General features: G+C 42.3%; 1 protein-coding gene across 3 annotated transcripts in view; it reads left to right on the top strand.

The window, feature by feature from the left end:
- Positions 1 to 21,578, top strand: part of LOC115363051 (ras-related protein Rab-40C) — a 60,975-nt gene that overhangs the window by 18,809 nt on the left and 20,588 nt on the right. For all 3 annotated transcript variants that reach the window (XM_030057124.1, XM_030057125.1, XM_030057123.1), the window contains 3 exons: positions 388 to 448; positions 2,258 to 2,335; positions 17,546 to 17,768. In XM_030057124.1, the coding sequence (XP_029912984.1) occupies positions 388 to 448; positions 2,258 to 2,335; positions 17,546 to 17,768 (362 nt within the window). The remainder of the gene's footprint in view (positions 1 to 387; positions 449 to 2,257; positions 2,336 to 17,545; positions 17,769 to 21,578) is intronic.

The following is a 21,578-nucleotide window of genomic DNA, read 5'->3' as shown; positions in this document are numbered from 1 at the left end:
ACTCTATTTGCTAAAGTGAATAACGGGACAGCTTAAATGTAGCAACACTGAATAGTTGTTGGTTTAACCATCAGGCCACTCTGATGGTTATTACCACAACATGAATGCAGCATCAGCATTGTGTAATTGAGTTTGTAACCAGAGCTCAAATTTTGAGTACCGCTGCCTGTGCTGAATATGAAAAAGTAATCTTAGATTTAAGTCTGGCTAATTTTCAGATGTACTGTTCTGGATTTGGAGGTCTGCCACCTTTTATAACTGGCTCCTGAGTTTGCTGCTCCAAAAAAAAAAAATAATAATAATAACTTTATAGGTTTCTTGGCCACTCTACAAGTCTGTATTGACTTCAAATCTCCATTTCAATCTCTTGCTCGCCCTCTTTTCCAGGGACACATCTGGACAGGGAAGGTTTTGCACCATCTTTCGCTCCTATTCCCGTGGGGCTCAGGTGAGCAGCACACTAAACAAACACAATAAACAGGAAACAATTCCTCTTTATGCTGAGGAAAACAGCTAGACTTAGTCAAAAGGTGTTAGCTTTGCTGTTAGAGGTTAAAGAAATAGTTCACTCCAAAATGTCATTATCAGTCATCACCTACTCACCTCTATGTTGGTGGAAACTCCACTGAAGTCAGTATGATCATCAAACACACAGTAAGTTAGCATTAGCCCCTATAGAGAGCTGCATCATCAAGCTCCTGAAATTAATAGGTAGGATGATTGTCTGGTTTGTTCGCTGGCTCCTCCAGAGAGTGTTGAAGTGTCCTTGAGCAAGACACTGAACTAGCAATTGCTCCTGATGGGCAACTTGGCACCTTGCATGGCAGCTTCTGCCATCAGTGTGTGAATGGGTGAATGTGAGGCAGACATTGTAAAGCACCTCAAGTGGTCAGTAGACTACAGCAGCACTATAGGAATGCAGTCCGTTTACCATTTACCATTTACCATGCACACAACCAGAGAAATGTCTCTTAGGAAGATTTGGGGGATGACTTTTCAACCAACAAGGAGCTGGTTCCACTCTGGTTTGGGGACCTAATTTTAAACCATTCTGGGCAGTTTGACCAAAAAAAAATTGGTTTGGAACCTGAAAAGCTGGTTCCCAGCTGGAACTTCTGGTCCTACTATTTTTAGTATGACTAGAATTGGGAACTATGAAGTGGTATTATTCTACAGAGAAAGATGCAGATGGAAGAAATCAAAGTATGTAGTATGTATTTAGTTGTCTGCCAAAGAAACAAAACTGTTGGCTTAGATTTGGACATGGGGATGTATTAGAAAAAATGGAAGGGTGTACTAGAAAAAATAAATTGTCTCAAAATTGAAGATTTGGCTCTGGCTGGGTTTGTAATATTCCAGGACCAATTGTCAACAAGTAAAAAAATACAGAGAATCCAAAAAGTGAAAAGTGTTGCAGTACTTGAATTTGAATTGACTCCGAGACATTGTGATCAGATTCCATAAAATTCTGCATGCTTAAATTTAGTAGTACTGATAGAAGTAGTATAAACCTGGGTTTTAATGGAGTTTTAGTGTCCTGGGGTTGAATGACAGAAACCTAAATCTTAAGTTATTATTATTCTTTCAGGGAGTTCTGCCTGTTGACATTTTGCTGGTTCTGTGCAGGCAATAAAAGAGACGCTGTACACATCAGACAATTTAGCTAACATTACCTGGTGAAAAAATGAGACCATTATGACGGTGTAACGCTTATCCTTAAGTTTTGGGAAGTTAGAGTGCTTATGTAATACTTATAACCTGTCAGAAATTAGGATAGGAACATTAACTCAGGAGATGTTAACCTGTAATGACTATTTCCTAAATCACCTAATCCTAATTAGCATGGCTACAAAACAGCTATGATAGGATCTGCAAGTTAGGATTTTTCTGTAATATGAATCCTGTGATGTAAATGTCTTCAGGGGGGCTTTAGAATGAAATGCTATGGAGTAAACTGTGTGGAATTAAAAAAAAAACAAAAAAAAAACATAGTTTTGACACAAAGCAAATTTCAGCCATCAGCAGTTTGAATCCAAAGCCCTCTATCTGCCTGTATCAGTTCAACCCTAATCAATACAGTTTGACAGAAATAATCATCACTTAAAATGCAAAACCAACTGGGCTTTGAGTGATGCCTTCATTTCCACTATAGCAATAACTATTGACAGTGTAGAACTTTAGAGGTCTACAAGCACATACAGTGCTGTAAGGATAAGACTTGGCAGTTTTTCAGTGCGTGTCTGTGTTTTCTGTCCAGGGGATCCTGCTGGTGTATGATATCACCAACCGGTGGTCGTTTGATGGCATTGACAGGTGGATCCGAGAAATTGATGAGGTGAGTCAGAGAGGAGCAGGATGCGTGGATGAGGGGTGGGACAGGTTGAATATCATTGAATGTTTGGAGTGTCTTGTTCTGCAAGGACCTCAGTATTGCCAGGTTTCATCCTCTAGGCAGCATGAATATTGTCACCAGATTTCATGGTGATCCACCAAATAGATTCAGAGATATGCCCCTCTGGAACTAACAGCTGACTGACACAGTGGCATGTAACAATAAAAAAAATGTATGTAAATACATATGCAGAATAAAATGCTTGTGAAAGCAAATTTCAACAAAGTTTTTGACAATACACCTGGAAGTTTAAACAGACAAAAAATACCCCAGTTTTGCTTATGTGGTGTCATTATTTCAACATGGGAGATGTGTTGAAAACTCTGTCTTCTATGTCTAAACTAGTTGCACAGTCACTTGTCATCTGGGGATCCAGTGGTTCAGGGTCTGAATCCCTAAGTGGCAAAGTCCTACTTGCCAACAGTGTGGCAATTCATGTAGTATGTTGACAAGTGCCTCTGAACTTTATCTAAATTCCTAACAATAAACATTTGTCTATGTAATGCTTAAACACTCTTTTGTACCTACCTCCATCAGGCTTTTAAATAGCGCTTGAGGCTGGGCATACTGGGGCCTGGGTACTGTGCAATAACCGGGTGTTCTGTCTGTTTTTCTTTCCAATTTTTCATTGGATGTGTCATGTGTCGTGTGTATGTATGTGTACGCGTATGTTTCTAGCCGCCATTTGTAATTTTTTATTTGTATTCTATGTTTATTTGTTGCCTATTAGGCAGCTACTACCATGCACTTGAGTCCATGACAAATTTCCCCCAGGGGACAATAAAATATATTCTATTCTAACAATTTTGATTTCTCTCGCCCTCTTTCTCCCTCACTCTCTCTCTCCTCCTTTCTCTCCTCTGGCTTGCCTCTCCCTCTCTTTCTGCCTTAATTTGTTGGATAGAGGTAGGCAGTGGGTCAATTCAAGACTGCAGCCCTCCAAGGACCCAGCCTTAGCGGTCCATGATGGCTGGGTCCTTATAAGGCCATGAAGGCTGAACCAAGCGGTCTCTGAAATGGCATGGTCTGGTCTCCAAAGGACTTCCTATTTATTAGGGGTCCAAGCCCGAATGGGCTGGGAGCCACGCTGTGCTTGCAAGTGTGGCTCCCAGTACCGCGGTGCTGGGAACCCTATTGTTTTTGCTCCCATTATTTATTTATTTATTTATTTTTATTCTTCCATTGACTAATAAGGGGCGCTATTCCAAGAGTCAGCGCATTTGGGCCTATAATTCCCAAACCATAAGTTGCACATTCAAATGCCTTAAATCCACGAGTTCGGTGGCTCAAGACGAATCCCGTGATATAGGCCTATAATTCCCAAACCATAAGTTGCACATTCAAATGCCTTATATCCACGAGTTCGGTGGCTCAAGATGAATCCCGTGATATAGGCCATGCCCATTTCCGCCTTTAAATTTTTTTCGCAAAATCCCGAAACTCACGTAGCCAGTAATTTCAAACTCCTCCTAGGCTTTAAGTCCGATCCTCACAAAACTTGGCCCACAGAATCTATGGACCCTCAAACCAAAAATTTATCAAAAGTGAATGTATACATCCTGGGATGGTTCTCCTACAGTCATTTTACATGACTGGAGCCAGGGGGTCATGTCATCAGATGGTTACCAACGATCGTTAAGTGTTTCGACCCTTAACCAAAACACTCTCCTGTTGGTGGGTCAATAGTGGTGGCCAGCCAGTACTCACTCCCCCCTGGCTGCCAGCTCAGCTCCTCCCTCCTACTCCACATTCAACAAGAGGCTTTCTCTGCCACCTCCCCCAGCCTTCGCACTGCCTTCTTTCTCTTCGTTCCTGTTAGCCCAATGGCTGACAGCAGCCTCCACACTGATTGGGCTGGGAATCCCCTGCACCCCACCTCAACTGGGTACAACCATGTCTGCCAGCCTTTATCTCTGCAGTCATGCACCAGGTCTTTATAGCAATCTGATTTCCTCTCATATGCTTCCTCACACCCCTCTTCCCATGGCACAGTTAGCTCCACCAGGATGAGCTTCCTTCCTGCTGTGGAGAAAAGAACTGTGTCTGGTCTTAGGGTGGTGTGGACAACATCTGGGAACTGGAACCTCCTCTTCAAGTCAACCCTAAGCTCCCAAGCTTGGGCTGTCTGCAGAAGGCTTGGCCTGGTCTTCTTGGGCCCTGATGGTTTTGCACCCTCCTCGACAAACATGATTCCAGAAGGCGGTTTGTTGTTAAGATGTTTCCTGGCCTAAGATGTCAGCGAGCGTGGTCAGTACTTTGTCATGCCGCCATCTGTATCTGCCCTGCGCGAGAGCAATCTTGCATCCTGTCAAGATGTGTGCCATGGTCCCTGTTTGACCGCAGAGCTTGCACATTGGGTCGTCTCTCATTCCCCATTTGTGTAGGTTGACTGGGGTTGGGAGGGTGTCAAAAACAGCCCTGAGCAGGAAGGAGATCCGGAATGGCTCCAGCTTCCAGAGGTCAGCCCATTTAACCTTCCTCTTGGGGAGCTCCCACCTGGTCCAGGCAGCCTGGGATCCCAGCTCCACAGCCTTTGCTTTCCTCTTCTCTTCCTCTAGGTCCCTTATTTCTACCTGAACCATGGCTCTTCTCTCCAATAGGCTGGCCTTCCCCCACCTTTGGAAGTGGGTCATCCCCAGACCTTGTCTTCCCTCACATGGTGCTCCGATGATGTCTTTGAGTTTGAGGTTCCCTTCTGCCTCGGCCAGAGATTTAGCGGCCTCCCATTTCCTCCGTGATCTAGTTCTAATGCTAGCCTCACGGACTTTGATGTCACTAGAGTCCCTGAACGTCATGGGCACCCTACACTTAGCAATTTGGAACTTCTCCACAAGGGATGAAAGGGGCATGTGTAATTGCCCTGACCTGATGTACAGCCCAACTGATGTGAAACTCGGAGGGATTCATAGCCACCCTCTGAGACTCCACTCCTTCTACTATTGTTAAAGGGACTTCGTACATGGTCATCAACCACATCAACCTGGGGAGTAGGCTATGTTGATACAGCCACGCTTTGAACTTGCCTGGGAGTCCAGATCTGTCTATGCTCTCCAGCCAGTTCATCGCTTGCTTCTCATGCCCTTTTTCCACCAAAAAGAACCTGGTGCTAGTTCGGTGCTGGTGCTAGAGTCAGTGCTTAACTGGTTCCAACAAAGAACCAGTTTGCTTTTCCATCTGCCAAGAGCCAACCGGAGCCAAGTCAGACCCACACCATTACTTCAGCGTAAAACGTGATCACGTGGGTGTGGGTGTGCGAGGCGCTCGCTTGGAATCACAATAACCAACATGGACGACAAATGGACGACCCATCGTAGTGATGCAAATACTGCTCCTGTCTTTACAAGCCCACATTGCGATCCAGAGGCGAAAAACGCAATTATTGCTGGCTACCTGTCGTATTCATGGTCGGAACGAATGACGACTACGTTTAGCTATACGTTTATAGCGTTCGCTGTTCCCGTTTGGGTCTGTAACCCCGCCCACCAATGGCGTGGTGGGTCACGTCATCGGTTCTTTCTCTGACCCCTGTTTAGCCCCTGCTCGAAGTTGGTGCTTGCCTGGAACCGATTTGGAACCAGTTTGGCCGGTGCTTGGGCAGTGGAAAAACAAAGAACCGTTGCTAAGTCAGTCACTGGCTCCGAACCAGCCCTGGAACCTCTTTGGTGGAAAAGGGGCATCAGTGTTGCGGGTGTTGTTCTGATCCCTAAGGGACTCATCGTACCACTTTCCCAGGTACTTGATGGATGGGATGGTCGCTCCTTGAACTGAAAGGTTGTACTTGTACGAGATGTTCCCTTTCCTGATGATTAAGCTCCTTGATTTCCTTGGCTTGAAGGTCATCCTTGCCTAGGTTGCCACTTCATCAAGCTTCGATAAGACCCACCTTGCCTGTACATGAGACAATTTTAATACGACGAAAAATGACAAAGTTACAATTAAGTTACTTCCTGCCTGACACGTAAGAAACAGGAAGTGCTTTGTATCTCTGCAACAAATAGTCTGATCAGCACCAAATTTGGGAGCTGACACTGACGGTTTGTACAAAATTTGGTGCAAATTGGCAGCTAGGGGGAACTGTTATGCGCATTTATTTATATTTTGGGAATATTCAGTCCGATTTACACAAAACTCGGGCCAGTAGTTTGTCTTACTATGTGTGCCAAGTTTGGCGCAAATTGGCCACACTAAAGTGCTTTTACTGCAAAATAAAACTTTAAAAATTGTGTAAAAATGTTAATTAGAATAACCATTATGCTCTATTTGGCCACTGGCGGCTACAGCTTATGCTATGACTTTCAGAGCGTAAGCTGTAGCCACCAGCTTTCAGACCTGAGACTTGGGCCTGGGGGTCCGACTTGCATGGGCTCTGCAGGGCGCTGGGTCTGACTGGCACGAGGGCGCTCGGATACTGCAGCCTAAACCATAACAGCTATGTAAACAAAACTTTAGAGGTTGGTGCAGGAGGTGGCACATACCTCAGGCACAAAAAATTACGCATGTCAACCAATAGGGGGTGCTATTCTAAAAGTCAACGTGTTTGACCCTGTATCTCCCAAACCTTAAGTTTCACAATCAAATGCCTTATATCCACACTTTCGGAGGCTCAAGATGAATCTCGTGATACAGGCCACGCCTATTTCTGCCTATTAAGTTTTTTCTCAAAATCTCGAAAGTCACGTAATCAAGAATTTCCACCTCCTCCTTTTCTTTGATCCGACAAAAAATGCCAAAGTTAAAAATTTTTACATTCCTCCTTGAAACATATCTAAAGAGGAAGTTATCATATCTCCAGAACTGTAATTTCGATTCACAACAAACTTGAGTTCCTTTGTTCCCAACTCCGCTGAGGGACCCTGCAAAATCCGGAGCCAATTGGCCACTAGGGTGCGCCAAAACAAAAATTCACATTTTTCTCGGAAACAGTATGTTCAATTTACACGAAACTTGGAGGGGACGTTTTCTATCCCCTTCAGAATATGCTCACTAAATTTGACACAAATCGACCACTAGATGGCGCTTTTACAGAAGAACCCGCCAGCGACCCTGCCCAAAATGATTAAGCCCTGGTACATGGTACGCGCTCTTAACCGGTGAGCCACCGGGGTGCCCCATACAGAGGGTATTGTCAAACCTCAGTCCAAAAACAGAAGAAAAAAATGCTGACCCTTAAATCCCTTAAACTCTACTAAACAGTATTGAGAGGTATTTTCGATCAAAGTAATCCAGAAATGGACTCTATATTCTAAAAAAATTCTGAGCTGAACCATGCATTATGTGTTTCAGTCTCTCCAATTTAAGATGTAACATCCCTGACCCATCATGCATGGGACGGGGGTGATGATGACTTCCAGCCCAACAAAATCAATTGTCCAGCTAGAAATGAAAATAGCAATGATAGGGTCTGGGTTAATATCCCTGTCACAAATGTAAAATAGTATGTCAAAGATGGAAGACCAAAAAGGGATCAAAGATGTACCCGACCAGAACATGTGGTATAAGGTGGCAGGGGCCCACATACATCTAGAGCAGGGGTCTCAAATTCAACTTACCTGGAGGCCGTTGGAGGTAGAGTCTGGGTGAGGCTGGGCAACATCAAGTATTCAACAAAAAAGGGTTTGAAGTATTCCAAAAAAGTACAACTGATCCAATTTTGTCAATCTTTATTATTAACAGTTCTTCAACATGAAATCTTGTCGCCTCAGTAGACATGTTTTAAGATTGGCGACCTAGTTCTCTCTCTCATCTCCCTGGTATTTTCCATACTCCTCAGCATGCCATTTGAGTAATGACATCTGATGTTGTATTCCTTGTGCGCCGCAACATTCTCTGTGCATATAAGACACGTCGCTCATCCCTATTCTGCCCCTTCGTCAATTCTTGCGAGTATTTCAGCTTTTAGCTCTTTTATTGCTTAGAGGACAGCCTCTTGTTTGTCCTCATTAGCTGGTGGCTTCACTGGGCTTTGATTAGCAGTGGTGGCTACATTAGCCTCTTGATTTTTGCTTTGGGTATTGGGCATCTTTATTAGTCGTTGGCAGCAAGTTGCAGGTCAAACTGTCAAGCCAGGGATTCTCTGACCAGTTTGTGTTAAATATTTGAGAAGACAAGCTCTCATAAACAAAGTGTCAAAGTTACATTAATATAGCTCTTTTGTGGAGATCAGTCAAGAAACATCCTCACGCGGCGCTCAAACCGGAAGTCGAGGACTTCCTGTTTACATCACCAGGTGTTACCGCCCTGCCTTTTGCCTGTGCAGTATCTATGTTATTAGTGCCTTGGGCCGAAAGGCCAGAGGTCATTGTTATATGTTGTCATTAATAGGTGAATCATAATTTGTCATTCAGTCAGTCTCCAGGTTAAATAATTCATTTTTATTCATTTTTTCAGTCCATTTTCTAAACTGAGTAACTTTCTATGGTAATTTTTGTTCTCCGTAACAGGGTTTCCCCCAGTGCTTTATAGGCCTGGCGGGCCGCCAGGCTTTTCTTGCCCCCCCCGCCAGGCTAAGTGTCGCTTGTTTATTTATTTTAAATTGTTTTTTTTTATGCACCAGATACAGTGATACCAAAGACGGTATATAGAGCTTTTAACTGTGATGCGGTTGAAAGCGCAATGGCAACATCTTATGGTCGGTACATGAACACTTTCTTTTTTCCGAAGTCGGAGGAGCACTGGAGGAGACCATGAGCCCGCTCGTTCACCCCCAGGTCGAGGGGAGTGCAACCCCGGCGAGCCGACCGAGCCGCAACTCGATGACGAGGTAGAGCCAGTGCGAGGATGTTAGCACGTCGTCAGAGCCCCCCCCCGCGGCCCGAACACCAGGCTTAGCAAGTTTTCTGGGGGAAACCCTGCAGTAATCAAGTTGTTATGTTATCAATTAATCACTTTCTAAGTTAATTTTTATTCATTAATTCCTAGTTAATTTTTTTAATCAAATAATTATTTCCCAAGGCCTCATACTTAGAGAAACTGAATTCAAGACTTTTGCATTTTCTTCTTTTATTTAGATTGACATAATCAGAACTATACATTTTACAACAGACATAATACATATATATATACACACATGCATGCACGTATAGGTACGTACTAGATGTAATACAAAATACTGTAATACTTCACCTGTAGGAAATAAAGTTAAAGGCCAAATAAGTTTATAGGTCTGCTGTATGGGACCACTTTGCATTTAGAGTGACCTACGATGACGGCGGTAAGAAAGTTGTCGACCGAAGTGCGACAGTGCAGGCATTGTGCAACACGTGTTGTTTATGCTAACAGCAACACGACTAACATTTCAGCTCATCTAAGGAGACATCATCCCAGTCAGACAATTGGCAGCGCAAGGAGGAGTGGAAGAGAGACGACAGGACAACTTCGACTCCCCGCAGCTTTTAAACAGCCATATAGTGACAAGTCAGACAGGGAAAAATGCATAACTAAAGGAGTGGGATATTTCATAGCCAAAGATATGCAGCCTTATGCCGTGGTGGAGGGTGCGGGATTTTGTTCTATGATTAAAGCACTGGAGTCACAATATAAAATCCCCTCCCGCAAACACTTCAGCAACACGGTATTTCCCGCACTTTATGAAGAGACCCAATGAGGAATTGTTAAAGAGTTGTCTGACATAGCCTATGTAGCGCTTACTAGTGATGGATGGACCTCAAGGGCTACTGAAAGTTTCCTGACTGTGACTGCCCATTACATTACCTCAGAATGGGAGATGAAAAGCTCCGTTACAGACGCACCCTCTTTATGAGAGTCATACAAGCAAGCATCTCTCTGAAGCACTGACAGAAGTAGTGACAGAATGGAAGGGGCAGCAGCACAATCCTTGTTACTACAGACAATGCTAAAAATATGGTGAATGCAGTCAATGCAACAGCTGGACTGGTGCCACAAATTGGCTGCTTTGCACATACTTGCAGCCAAGAATGCAGTCTCAATAAATCAGGTATCCCGACTCCTGGGAAAGATTAAGAAGGTGGTAACATTTTTCCATCAGCGCACAACAGCCACCCATGCCCTAAAAGCCAAACAGGAGATGCTGAAATTGCCAGTTCACAAACTACCCGTTGGAACACAACGTATGACATGCTGGAGCGTTATTTGGAAAAGCAGGCTTCCATCTATTCTGCTCTGATGGACAAGGATGTTAAGAAAAATGTCAAAGACATTGCTGTTTTGACTGACATTGAGGAAAAACTGCCAGAGGACCTAACTAAGATTCTCAAACCTCTTAAGAATGTGACAACAATCATGAGCACAGAAACATCCCCTTCAATGTCCATGATCATCCCTCTGCAGAAGATGATACTAAAATCTGCACAGAAGCACAGCCCTGGATCCAAGATTTAAGTCCCTGCCCTACTTGGAAGAAGACTTTGTTAAGAAAATCTATAGTGTTGTTACCAGAGAGATCATGGAAATTGAAGAGCAGGTATTGTTTGTTTGTTTTTTAAATTATGTAATTAGTACTAAATTTAATGTATTTTATCATCATTACCATTTCTCTTTTTTAAACTAAACAGAATATTTGAGCCTTTGGATTTTTTCTTTTCTCAGTGTACAGTAGAGCATAGTTTTAGTGTCTTTGCTGCTATGAAAGTGTTTCTTATCAATATTGTTAAAACTACAATACTATTTGTCATTTTATCATGCAGGTTCGACCCAGAGAAGCCCAGGTGGCCAGTTCATCCTCAACTGGAGAGCCAGAGGCATCAGAAAAGTCATCTCCTCCTCAGAAAAAAATCTGTCATGGCAGAGCTTTTTGGAGAGCTCTTTACAACAGAGAAGGCAACCACCAAGTCTTTGTCCCAGATCACTGAGGAGGAGGTCATATCATACAGGCTCACAGGATGCATTCCTGCAGATGAAAATTCACTTGCATGGTGGAGAAACAACGAGCATAAGTATCCTCATATTGCTAAGTTGGCTCGACGTTACCTCGCAGTCCCAGGTACATCTGTTCCAAGTGAGAGAGTTTTCTCTACAGCAGGCGACATTAGGTGGGTTTCCATCCAAATATATCAAAATTTTTGAGCGATTTTTTGCGTCAAAATGCGCAAAAGAAAATGTGAATTTATGCCTGTTTCCATTAGTTTTGTTTTGCGATTATTGAGAGGAGAGTGCGCCGTGAGATGACGCCATAAGATAGCGTCTGTGTCCACTGAACAACAACAAACACTCAGCTGACACTCAACAGTTGATCATGGACAGATTCCTGCTGAACTTGTCGGCTCTTGGGAGAGGTCTGGTTACTATTTTGGCAGCGCTAACTTCGTACTGAACCATCCTAAATAAGGAATAAGAGACTAATAATAATAATAACTAATAATAAGACTGTAGCGTAGAAGTGTGACGTGGTATCCGGTCCAGTCATCATTTATTCGCAAAACCTGTTTCCACAGCAAAAAGTCGCATTTTCTTTTATCGATACGCTGAGAAATCCACCCCCTTCCAAGCATAAATACTTTTTTGCGAATTTTCGGCCGTTTTTCGAATTTCTGGCGTTTCCATCCAAGTTTTTTTTTTTTTTTTCCTGCAATTTCTGAAAATGCGAATAAAAATAGGTGGATGGAAACCCAGCTTCTGTCACTGCAAGTAGATCTTGTCTTTTGGCAGAGAATGTGGACAAACTGATCTTCTTGCAGAAGCACATGATAATACAATTTAATACAATGAGCAGAGCCTTGTTGTTTATAAGCAGTTGAGTATGTGTTGTTTGGTTTATTTTATATTGATGACCTGATAATCTGGATTATTTATTTTGTAATTTTAGATAACACAGTGGCATTTTAAGTTTGATAAGAAATCCAGCCGTATTTTTCTTTGATTGTATTTTAAACACTGCACTTTAATTTCAAGTGGAAAATACTGAGTTTTCCATTAAGTACTGATAACCACGAAACTGAAACATGTCAACATTTTTTTTTTTGAGTGGATTTCAAACAAAAGGACCTAAGTCTAGTGTTGATATGGCCTATGCTTCTTTGTTAAAGATAACTTTGTTTGCCAAATAAATGAAACGCATGTTGGAACTAGCAGTGTCTCCTCTCTTGCAGTCCCAGAATCTCACCTACTTTCAACCTAAGACTGTCACAATGATGTATCAAATGTTAGACTACCTCATTCTTTCAGTTTTAACCTGACTATATAAGACATAATTGATTTTCAATCAACGTATGCCAAACTGAACAGAAAACCGTGACCACATAACTGTGATATTAACCGAACCATGGATTTTGTTAAACCTTCCACCCCTAGCAGGCACCTGGTTATACATCTTCTTCATTTATGTTGGAAATAAGTAAACATTGCTGTAAATACTGAAATAATAACATAATGTACGAAGACAATTTGAGTCAGATGATCAAGAATTATTTGAATAAACTAATATCCGCTGGCCTACACTTACCTTTCTTAAACTCTAAAAACTTAGGATCAAATTTTTGTCTTACCACCAGTTGTCGTAAAACAGCCAATATTTGAAATCTACACAGTTGATTTCTCGCCTCAAAAACCATTAAAAGTGAATTTAATGATGAAATACCATAGGAAATTGTCAAAAACTTACTGTAGTTGTCCTGTTTATCAGCTGCTCTCCGCTCCTTCCATCAGTGCTGAAGTGAATTCTGGGATATCTTCGGCCACAAAGGATACACCAATTGTGTCCTCTAAATTTATCCAAAAGAAGGCTGCATTTGTCAGCCACATTTGAAGGAGCCTTTGGAAAATTTTCAAATGGGACAGTCTAGTTGTGCCACTGTGACGCAGTCGGCCTTCAGATGCAATCAGTCCAGTACATAAACCTTAATCCCCATTCATTTTCGGCCACACTATTATATTTGCCCACCAGTTCGTTTGTTCATCTGTATCCTATGTCTCAAAGATTTCACATTCCAGTCTTCAAAAAAATAATAAAAAATACACTCTAGGTTCAAGAGAGCTGAAATTTTTTCAGCATAATCCCTGAAATGTATGAAAAGTTTGTGACACTGCCACCTATGGTCAATTCATAAGTCCATCACTATGTTTTTCAATATATGCAAAAATAACATCTGAATCTCCAAAACTGTTCACTAAAATTGATACAGACATGCATTAGATGGTAGATACCAAATGAGTCAGTTGTGAGTCTGCAGTCATATCCAGTGTGTTACTGTATTTTGTGCTGTATACACAATATTTACAATGTTACCAAATGTTTGACAAATATCATCAGAATATACACTTTTGATTTTTTTTTTAGAATTATATCACCACCGGTTTAATTATTGTGAATTGCTTTACGTTTAAACTAAGAAATATACTCCTCTTTGGTCCTGTGTTACACTAAAAATATGAAAAGACATGCAACAAACCATGTCCTCAGTGGCTGAAGGCTGAATTATGCTTCAGTGTTAGAAGAGCGTACAGGGGTTGTGCGAAGCACGCATTTGCTACGCAGCGCGTGTGTGTCCAACATACCTCTGCGAAACACACTGAGCAATCCTCCGCCCACCAACGTAGACCCTGTGATGTGTGGTCGCTGCTCTTCTGTACGTCTTTAATGGCGAGAGGACGGCTACTTGCGCACCTCCTCGGCCAGGCGTTCTTCCGAGCGATCCAGCATTCTCCAAAGTTTTCAAACACAACCGACGAGTCGAGACACAACAGTTGTTTTAAAAACGGCGCTGCCAGCCGGCACAACAACAGGATGTGATGCCGGTTGCAACGAAATGCCGGAAATGATGTACTTCGGCGGACCAATCACAGCTCTTGTGGGGCTGCGTAGGGTCCGCGTAGTTACAATTTTTGGGAGGCGCGCGGCAAGGCTCTGCGGCAGTCGCACAACCCCCGTAAGCTTCGCACAACCTCCGTACGCTCTTCCTACGCGGAAGCATAATTCAGCCTTAACAGTGTAAGAGAGAAAAACTAAAACAGTACAGAAAGAGAGTGAGTGTGTGTGTGTGTGTGTATGTGTGTGTGTGTGTGTGTGTGTGTGTGTGTGTGAGTGTGAGTGTGAGTGTGAGTGTGTGTGTGTGTGTGTGTGTGTCCTGTGTGTGCGCATGTGTGCAAGGGCGTGTGTATGTATGCAATGCTTTTGGCAGTATGTGTGAAATACCTTTCCTGTTCCACCTACTAGCCCATTTGGACAGAAATAAAGTGGAAGGAGGAGAGGTGTCTGGACAGTGAAGACATCTGTTGAGAGACAGAGAGAAGAGACAGCTCCAAAGAATTTCCAGCTCTTTGTATAGCGTCACCTTTCTAACCCTAAATGTATGAAGACACCACCAGACACATCATTTCGCTGCCTGCTCCACCAGTCACCGGCCCGGCCGACATCAGGTGGGCCGGCCGGTGCCTCGGTCAGCACCGCGCCAACCCGGTCAGGTCTGCCGGATCTGACAGGTGCGCAGCGCACACAGACTGCCATATGCCTTTCATCATAAATCAACTTTGTTTATACGCGGTTGCAGCAGTACAATGGACAGCGACAAAGACAACATGGTTGATTATTGATTGCGCAATGCGGCCATTTGCCGGTAATCGTGCTGCGTGCATTAAACGATTTTGCGGAGGCAGGAGGAAAGTTGCATGATTTACGTTGTATCCACGTTCGCGTGCTGCGTGCGTGACCGTTCATGTGCTCGTGCATGAACGCCCGTACCGTGCTGGAGCACACCCCTTCCAACCGTACCAGAGCAGGGGAAGTGTACTGTATTCAAGCACGGAACATATGCAAGTTCAATACATGTGTATTTGCTTAGACCCCCAATATTAGACGAGGGCGTTTTTTCAGGGCATTTTCAATGGAAAAAATATCGTCTTATATTCAGATCAATACGGTAGTTAATCAGTGTTACCTTAGTAAATGTTGATTTGTATTTTACAAATCTCTGTGTTAAAGATACGGGGGAGACTAGAACATAGGACAGCAAATATCCCAAGAAGCAACAGGAAACATCCCAGCTAAACTCTATTATTTGGGGACACTGGGTAAAGGCCAGTGAAACATCACTGCTTTCCATCGATAAAAGATCATTCCCACCTGTTTGAAAAAACTAAGGTATCTGCAAGGATATCTCAATTATAAATGTATCAGTTATAAAGTTGTGCCAGTGTTCCGAAGGACATATGAGACTACTCACTGTCACCATATCCCAGGCCTGAGAATCTATGCAAATTTGTAGTCCTAACTATCCATTCACATTTCTGCTTTTCCAAACACTTAGGTGCACTTCAAATGATTTGGTTTCATGGTTACACCTGGAAGAGATGCAGCAGTGTTGCTTTTGGAGGTCTCCTGTCTCAGTTATATTCCACACACTCTGGATGCTGTGTGCCAGGTTGCTGTGGGGAACAATATCACCTCATGATGCACTATTAAGCTATCCCATACACATTGCATGTAGCATTGAGGCCATAACATTTTCTTGTGAGCTTTTGCACTCAAAACACCTAGAGCAAAACTATCCTCTGTGTGCACTGGGTAGTCATATGTGCTTTTTAGTATCGGAAAACAACACTTGTTAAGTGATATGAAACCTTCTTTGACTGGATTATGGTATTTATTTATTAAGACTGTTAGCCAGGGGCTAACCCTCATTGTCATGAGGCTAACGGTTAACATTTGGAGCATCCAGCCAGTATCCAGCACTTAGTAACAATGAGAGGAAGACAGCAACACTACTGTCATAACAGCTGGGGCGAAGTGAAATGGTATCACTTTTTTCTAAAAAGGGTGAACTACCCCTTTAAAGCATGACTATTGCCACCTCTGGTGAAAGACACACAAGAATGCAGGAGGTGAAAGAGCTGAGGCTGTGCTCTCATCACGCCATGCTCTGCTCATTTAGTCACAACAGATGGATATAAATTAGAGAGAACTGACCTGGAGCGGCAGGACACTATACATGCTGCCCTGGGTTTCTTGAAAAAGTCACAACCTACCACCAGAGACCCTATATGTATGCAGGATACATCTTGCACTAGCAGATACTAAGTTAAGTCTGGTATCCCAGGTAATACTAATTTTCTGAGATTTTGGTTATTGTAATATGATGTGGCATGTGTTGTCTTGTCCTGGTTTTGAACCATTAGACCATGGGCGACCTTTTATTTTGAATTACTGTATTTCACCTTCTGACCAAAATTCACTTTATTTCTTTTTTTTTTTAATTTTCTTTTCTCTAATTTTCTACCAGTCATTTTCTTGTAAATTTTTATTGAATTAATGAAATAGTTAATTAATTTTTAAATTTGGGAGTAATATTGTTGTAATTGTCTTGTCATTTAATTTGAAATATATGTTTATAGTAATGATAAGTATTTAACAGGTCCAAAGATAGATTTTTTTTTTTTTTTTTTTTTTACTAATTTTCTTTATTCTTCATTCTTCATCATTTGCTGATTTTCTAATAATTTTTGTAAAATGTTTATTTGATTACATATTTATTATATTAGCACACTGGTTTTGCATGGGAAACCCTTATTGTTATGACTATTCTATGTAGTAGAGTGACAGTTATAGTGCCTCATAATAGTGTCTACATGATATTTCAAAGGCTTTTTTCCCTGACAGGGATTTTAAAAGTTATGAAGGAAGCACAGGAAGCACAGAGTGCTTGTATTATTTGGCATAAATATAGTCACATAATAAAATATAAAATACAGCCAAGAAGTTAATTATTTGTCACTCAGAGGAACCTCACTGCATCTCAGACAGTTGGATATCTACCTTCCTTAACATTCTGCCACTCAAACTTGAAGGTGTATGAATGAACCCAGCTAATGCATCATATCATGAAGCAATATGATGTATAATAGACAAAGCTAGATTATCAATAACTGAATCTTGGCACCACCATATTGGAGTTGTTATCCCCCTTTCCTGTAAAGTCATAGAGGGGTTCTGAATTTTTTTTTTCTCAAGGCTCAAGCTGCTTATGCCCTATCCTTGGTCTGATGTAATTGTAAATTTTTTTCCCATTGTGTAAGACTTCTATTTTTTCTGTTTATAATAAAAAACAACTGATCACAAAAAGTCAGCTGTCAGCAGTCTGAAAATATTGGTATGGAATTTCATAAACCCAGCGTTTGAATTCAGATTTACCCAGTGGATGGCTAACTCAATGCTCTTACTTTTCTTGCTGTGTTTTTCCCACCCAGCATGCACCAGGTGTGCCTCGGATCCTCGTGGGAAACCGCCTGCACCTGGCCTTCAAGCGGCAGGTTCCCACCGAGCAGGCAAGGGCTTATGCCGAGAAAAACGGGATGACTTTCTTTGAGGTTAGCCCCCTGTGCAACTTCAACGTTATCGAGTCCTTCACCGAGCTGTCGCGCATTGTCCTGATGAGGCACGGCATGGAAAAGTTCTGGAGGCCCAACCGAGGTGGGTGGATACTCAGCTGATCCCGCATCTGTGCAGGTATTAGGAAGCAGTGGCAGGACACAAGTTTAAAAAGTTAATAAGAAAACTGTATTTATAATGATTAAAATTCTATATTTAAATGTGATTGGGAAAGGCTGCATTGAGATGCTTTAACAATTACTTAACCCTTATCTATATCTATAGCTATATTTATCTGTCTATCTATTTATCTATCTATCTATCTATAACTATTTCTATATCTATATGTGTGTGTGTGTGTATGTGTGTATCTATCTATCTATCTATCTATATAGATAGATAGATAGATAGATACACACACACACACACACACACACATATATATATATATATGTATACATATATATATATATACACACACACACACACACACACATACAAGGATACAAGGAAGTTTATTGGTCATTATACTACAGGTTGTATAATGAAATTAAAAAGTGGTTCCCTCTTGACTGATTAATTGATTGTATAAAAAATTTAATTATTAAACATGGAGGAGTGTAGATGGTGCATTTAGTAGTCTCACAGCCTGAGGGAAGAAGCTGCTCTGTAGTCTGGTGGTACGGCAGCGAATACTTCTGTATCTTTTGCCTGACGGCAGCAGGGTGAACAGGCTGTGGCTGGGGTGGGTGTTGTTTTTTAAGATCTTTATGGCTCTGCGCAGGCACCTCACCTCCCCAGTATCACTGATGCTTGGTAGATGAGTACCAATGATGTTTTGGGCAGTTTTAATCACTCGTTGCAGTGTCTTCCTGACCTGGGCCGTGCACATCCCATGCCAGTTTGTGATGTTTCCAGTCAGGATGCTTTCAATCGCTCCTTTGTAGAAGTTGACAAGAACTTGGCGTGGGAATTTTGCTTTCTTAAGTTTCCTTAAGAAATACAGCCGTTTCTGAGCTTTTTTAACCAGGGCAGAGATATGTGAAGTCCATGACAGGTTCTCTGTTATGTTGATTCCCAGGAACTTGAAACTGCTCACTTGCTCCACCTCAGCTCCATTGATGTAGACAGGGTTGTGTGTCTTTGCCTCCTTTTTTCTTTGGTGTCGCTGACGTTGAGCAGTAGGTTGTTTTCTGTGCACCATTCTGCAAGATGGTTGATTTCCTCCTGAAATGAAAACTCATCATTGTTGGAAAACCGGCCGATGATGGTGGTGTCATCCGCAAACTTCACAATAGAGTTCTCAATAGGAGGGGGGCTGAGCACACAGCCCCGGGGGGGCTCCGGTGTTGAGCACTAGAGTGGAGGAGGAGAGACTGCCAAGGTGGGAACACTCTCCTGTGACAGCGATATGTTGAAAATGTCAGTAATGACATCTACTAACTGGTTGGCACGTTTTTAGTACACGGCCAGGGATGTTGTCAGGCCCAGCAGCTTTACTCATATTCATATTCGTTTACTCACTCATCTTACTCATATTGGTGTGTGTCTGTACATATATATATATATATATATATATATATATACATACATATACACACTACTCACAAAAAGTTAGGGATATTCGGCTTTCGGGTGAAATTTCAGGATGAACCTAAAATGCATTATAACCTTTACAGGTGAACTTAATGTGACCTTCTGTAAACTCTGGAATGCACATGTCCAACTGTTCAATGTTTCAGTACTTTTTGCACAAGTTGCTGTTCTCTAACAAGGAGAACTCCTTGTTAGAGAATGCCGAATATCCCTAACCTTTTGTGAGTAGTGTGTGTGTGTGTGTGTGTGTGTGTGTGTGTGGAAATATATATATATATATATATATATATATATACACACACACACACATACAGTACAGGCCAAAAGTTTGGACACAGCTTCTCATTCAATACGTTTTCTTTATTTTCATGACTATTTACATTGTAGATTCTCACTGAAGGAATCAAAACTATGAATGAACACGTGGAGTTATGTACTTAACAAAAAAAGGTGAAATAACTGAAAACATGTTTTATATTGTAGTTTGTTCAAAATAGCCACCCTTTGCTCTGATTACTGCTTTGCACACTCTTGGCATTCTCTCGATGAGCTTCAAGAGGTAGTCACACACACACACACAAATATATATATACCGTATTGACCCGAATAAAAGAGGACCCTGATTTTAAGACGACCCCTCTTTTTCAAGACCCTTTTTTGGAAAAATACTTTTTATATGGACATTCTGCCAGGAGCGGACTTACCATTAGGCAAAACTAGGCAGTGACCTAGGGCCCCAAGTTCCTGAGGGCCCCATAAAACTCCTCATACACTTGGTTAGTACAGTTATTACTTATTTGCGCACATTAATTATGTTTTTGATTAAAATACTTTTGCTAAAATGCCAGCAGAATGCTTATCGTATTATGTGTGTCTCAGGGCCCCTGTTTTGTGTGTTGTCCTCTCATCTCAGAGGGCCCCATGCCTGCCTTTGCCTTGGGTCCCAAATTTCTTAAATCCACCACTGCATTCTGCAACACCAGCCCATGCTAGCTTTAAACTCAGTGCGGGGTATTTTGAGCTCTGTGGCAACTTCAAGTGCTTTTTGCTGCATCACAGCCCTCGTAACGGGCAGTCCTTCACTACGTTTCTCATTCACAAAATTGCACACCCTCCTGTCAGTTTCGTTGAATCGACCAGTTTTTGGACCACGAAAAGCCCTTCTCTGGCTGTGGGCATTTTTTTTTTTTTTTTTTTTTTAGCTCTTCTTTCTGAGACCGCCACCGTCTCTCACATTGCACTCAGAGCGAGGGTTAAGGGATGTTTATTTACCTTGGCAGTTTCGGAGGTAACTTCAGAAAGCGTCCAACTGACAGCCGGAGCGGCATGTCAGCTGGCTGCTACATTCAATCGGGTAATCGCGCTTCGCATTAAACGATTTTGCGGAGGCTGGAGGAAAGTTGCATGATTTACGTTGTATCCACGTTCGCGCGCTGCGTGCGTGACCGCGTGCGTGACATGTGCTCGCGCATGAACGCCCGTACCGTGCTGGAGCACACCCCTTCCAACCGTGCCAGAGCGGGGGAAGTGTACACATTCAAGCATGGAACATATGCAAGTACAATACATGTGTATTTGCTTAGACCCCCAATATAAGACGAGGGCGTTTTTTCAGGGCATTTTCAATGGAAAAAATATCGTCTTATATTCAGATCAATACGGTATATATATATATATATATATATATATATATATATACACACACACACACATACGTATATATATATATATATGTGTGTGTGTGTATATATACATATATACACTATATTACCAAAAGTATTCGCTCACCCATTCAAATGATCAGAATCAGGTGTCCTAATCACTTGGCCTGGCCACAGGTGTATAAAATCAAGCACTCAGGCATGCAGACTGTGAAACAAGACATTTGTGAAAGAATGGGCCGCTCTCAGGAGCTCAGTGAATTCCAGCGTGGAACTGTCATAGGATGCCACCTGTGCAACAAATCCAGCCGTGAAATTTCCTCGCTCCTAAATATTCCACAGTCAACTGTCAGCTCTATTATAACAAAATGGAAGCGTTTGGGAACAACAGCAACTCAGCCACAAAGTGGTAGGCCACGTAAAGTGACGGAGAGGGGTCAGCGGATGCTGAAGCGCATAGTGCAAAGAGGTCGCCGACTTTCTGCACAGTCAATTGCTACAGAGCTACAAACTTCATGTGACCTTCAGATTAGCCCAAGTACAGTACGCAGAGAGCTTCATGGAATGGGTTTCCATGGCCGAGCAGCTGCAGCCAAGCCACACATCACCAAGTGCAATGCAAAGCGTCGGATGCAATGGTGTAAAGCACGCCGCC

The sequence above is a fragment of the Myripristis murdjan genome, chromosome 8 (genome assembly GCF_902150065.1).
Source record: "Myripristis murdjan chromosome 8, fMyrMur1.1, whole genome shotgun sequence".
NCBI lineage: Eukaryota > Metazoa > Chordata > Actinopteri > Holocentriformes > Holocentridae > Myripristis > Myripristis murdjan.
The sequence above is the reverse complement of the archived record's forward strand: the minus strand, read 5'-3'. Positions and strand labels throughout refer to the sequence as shown.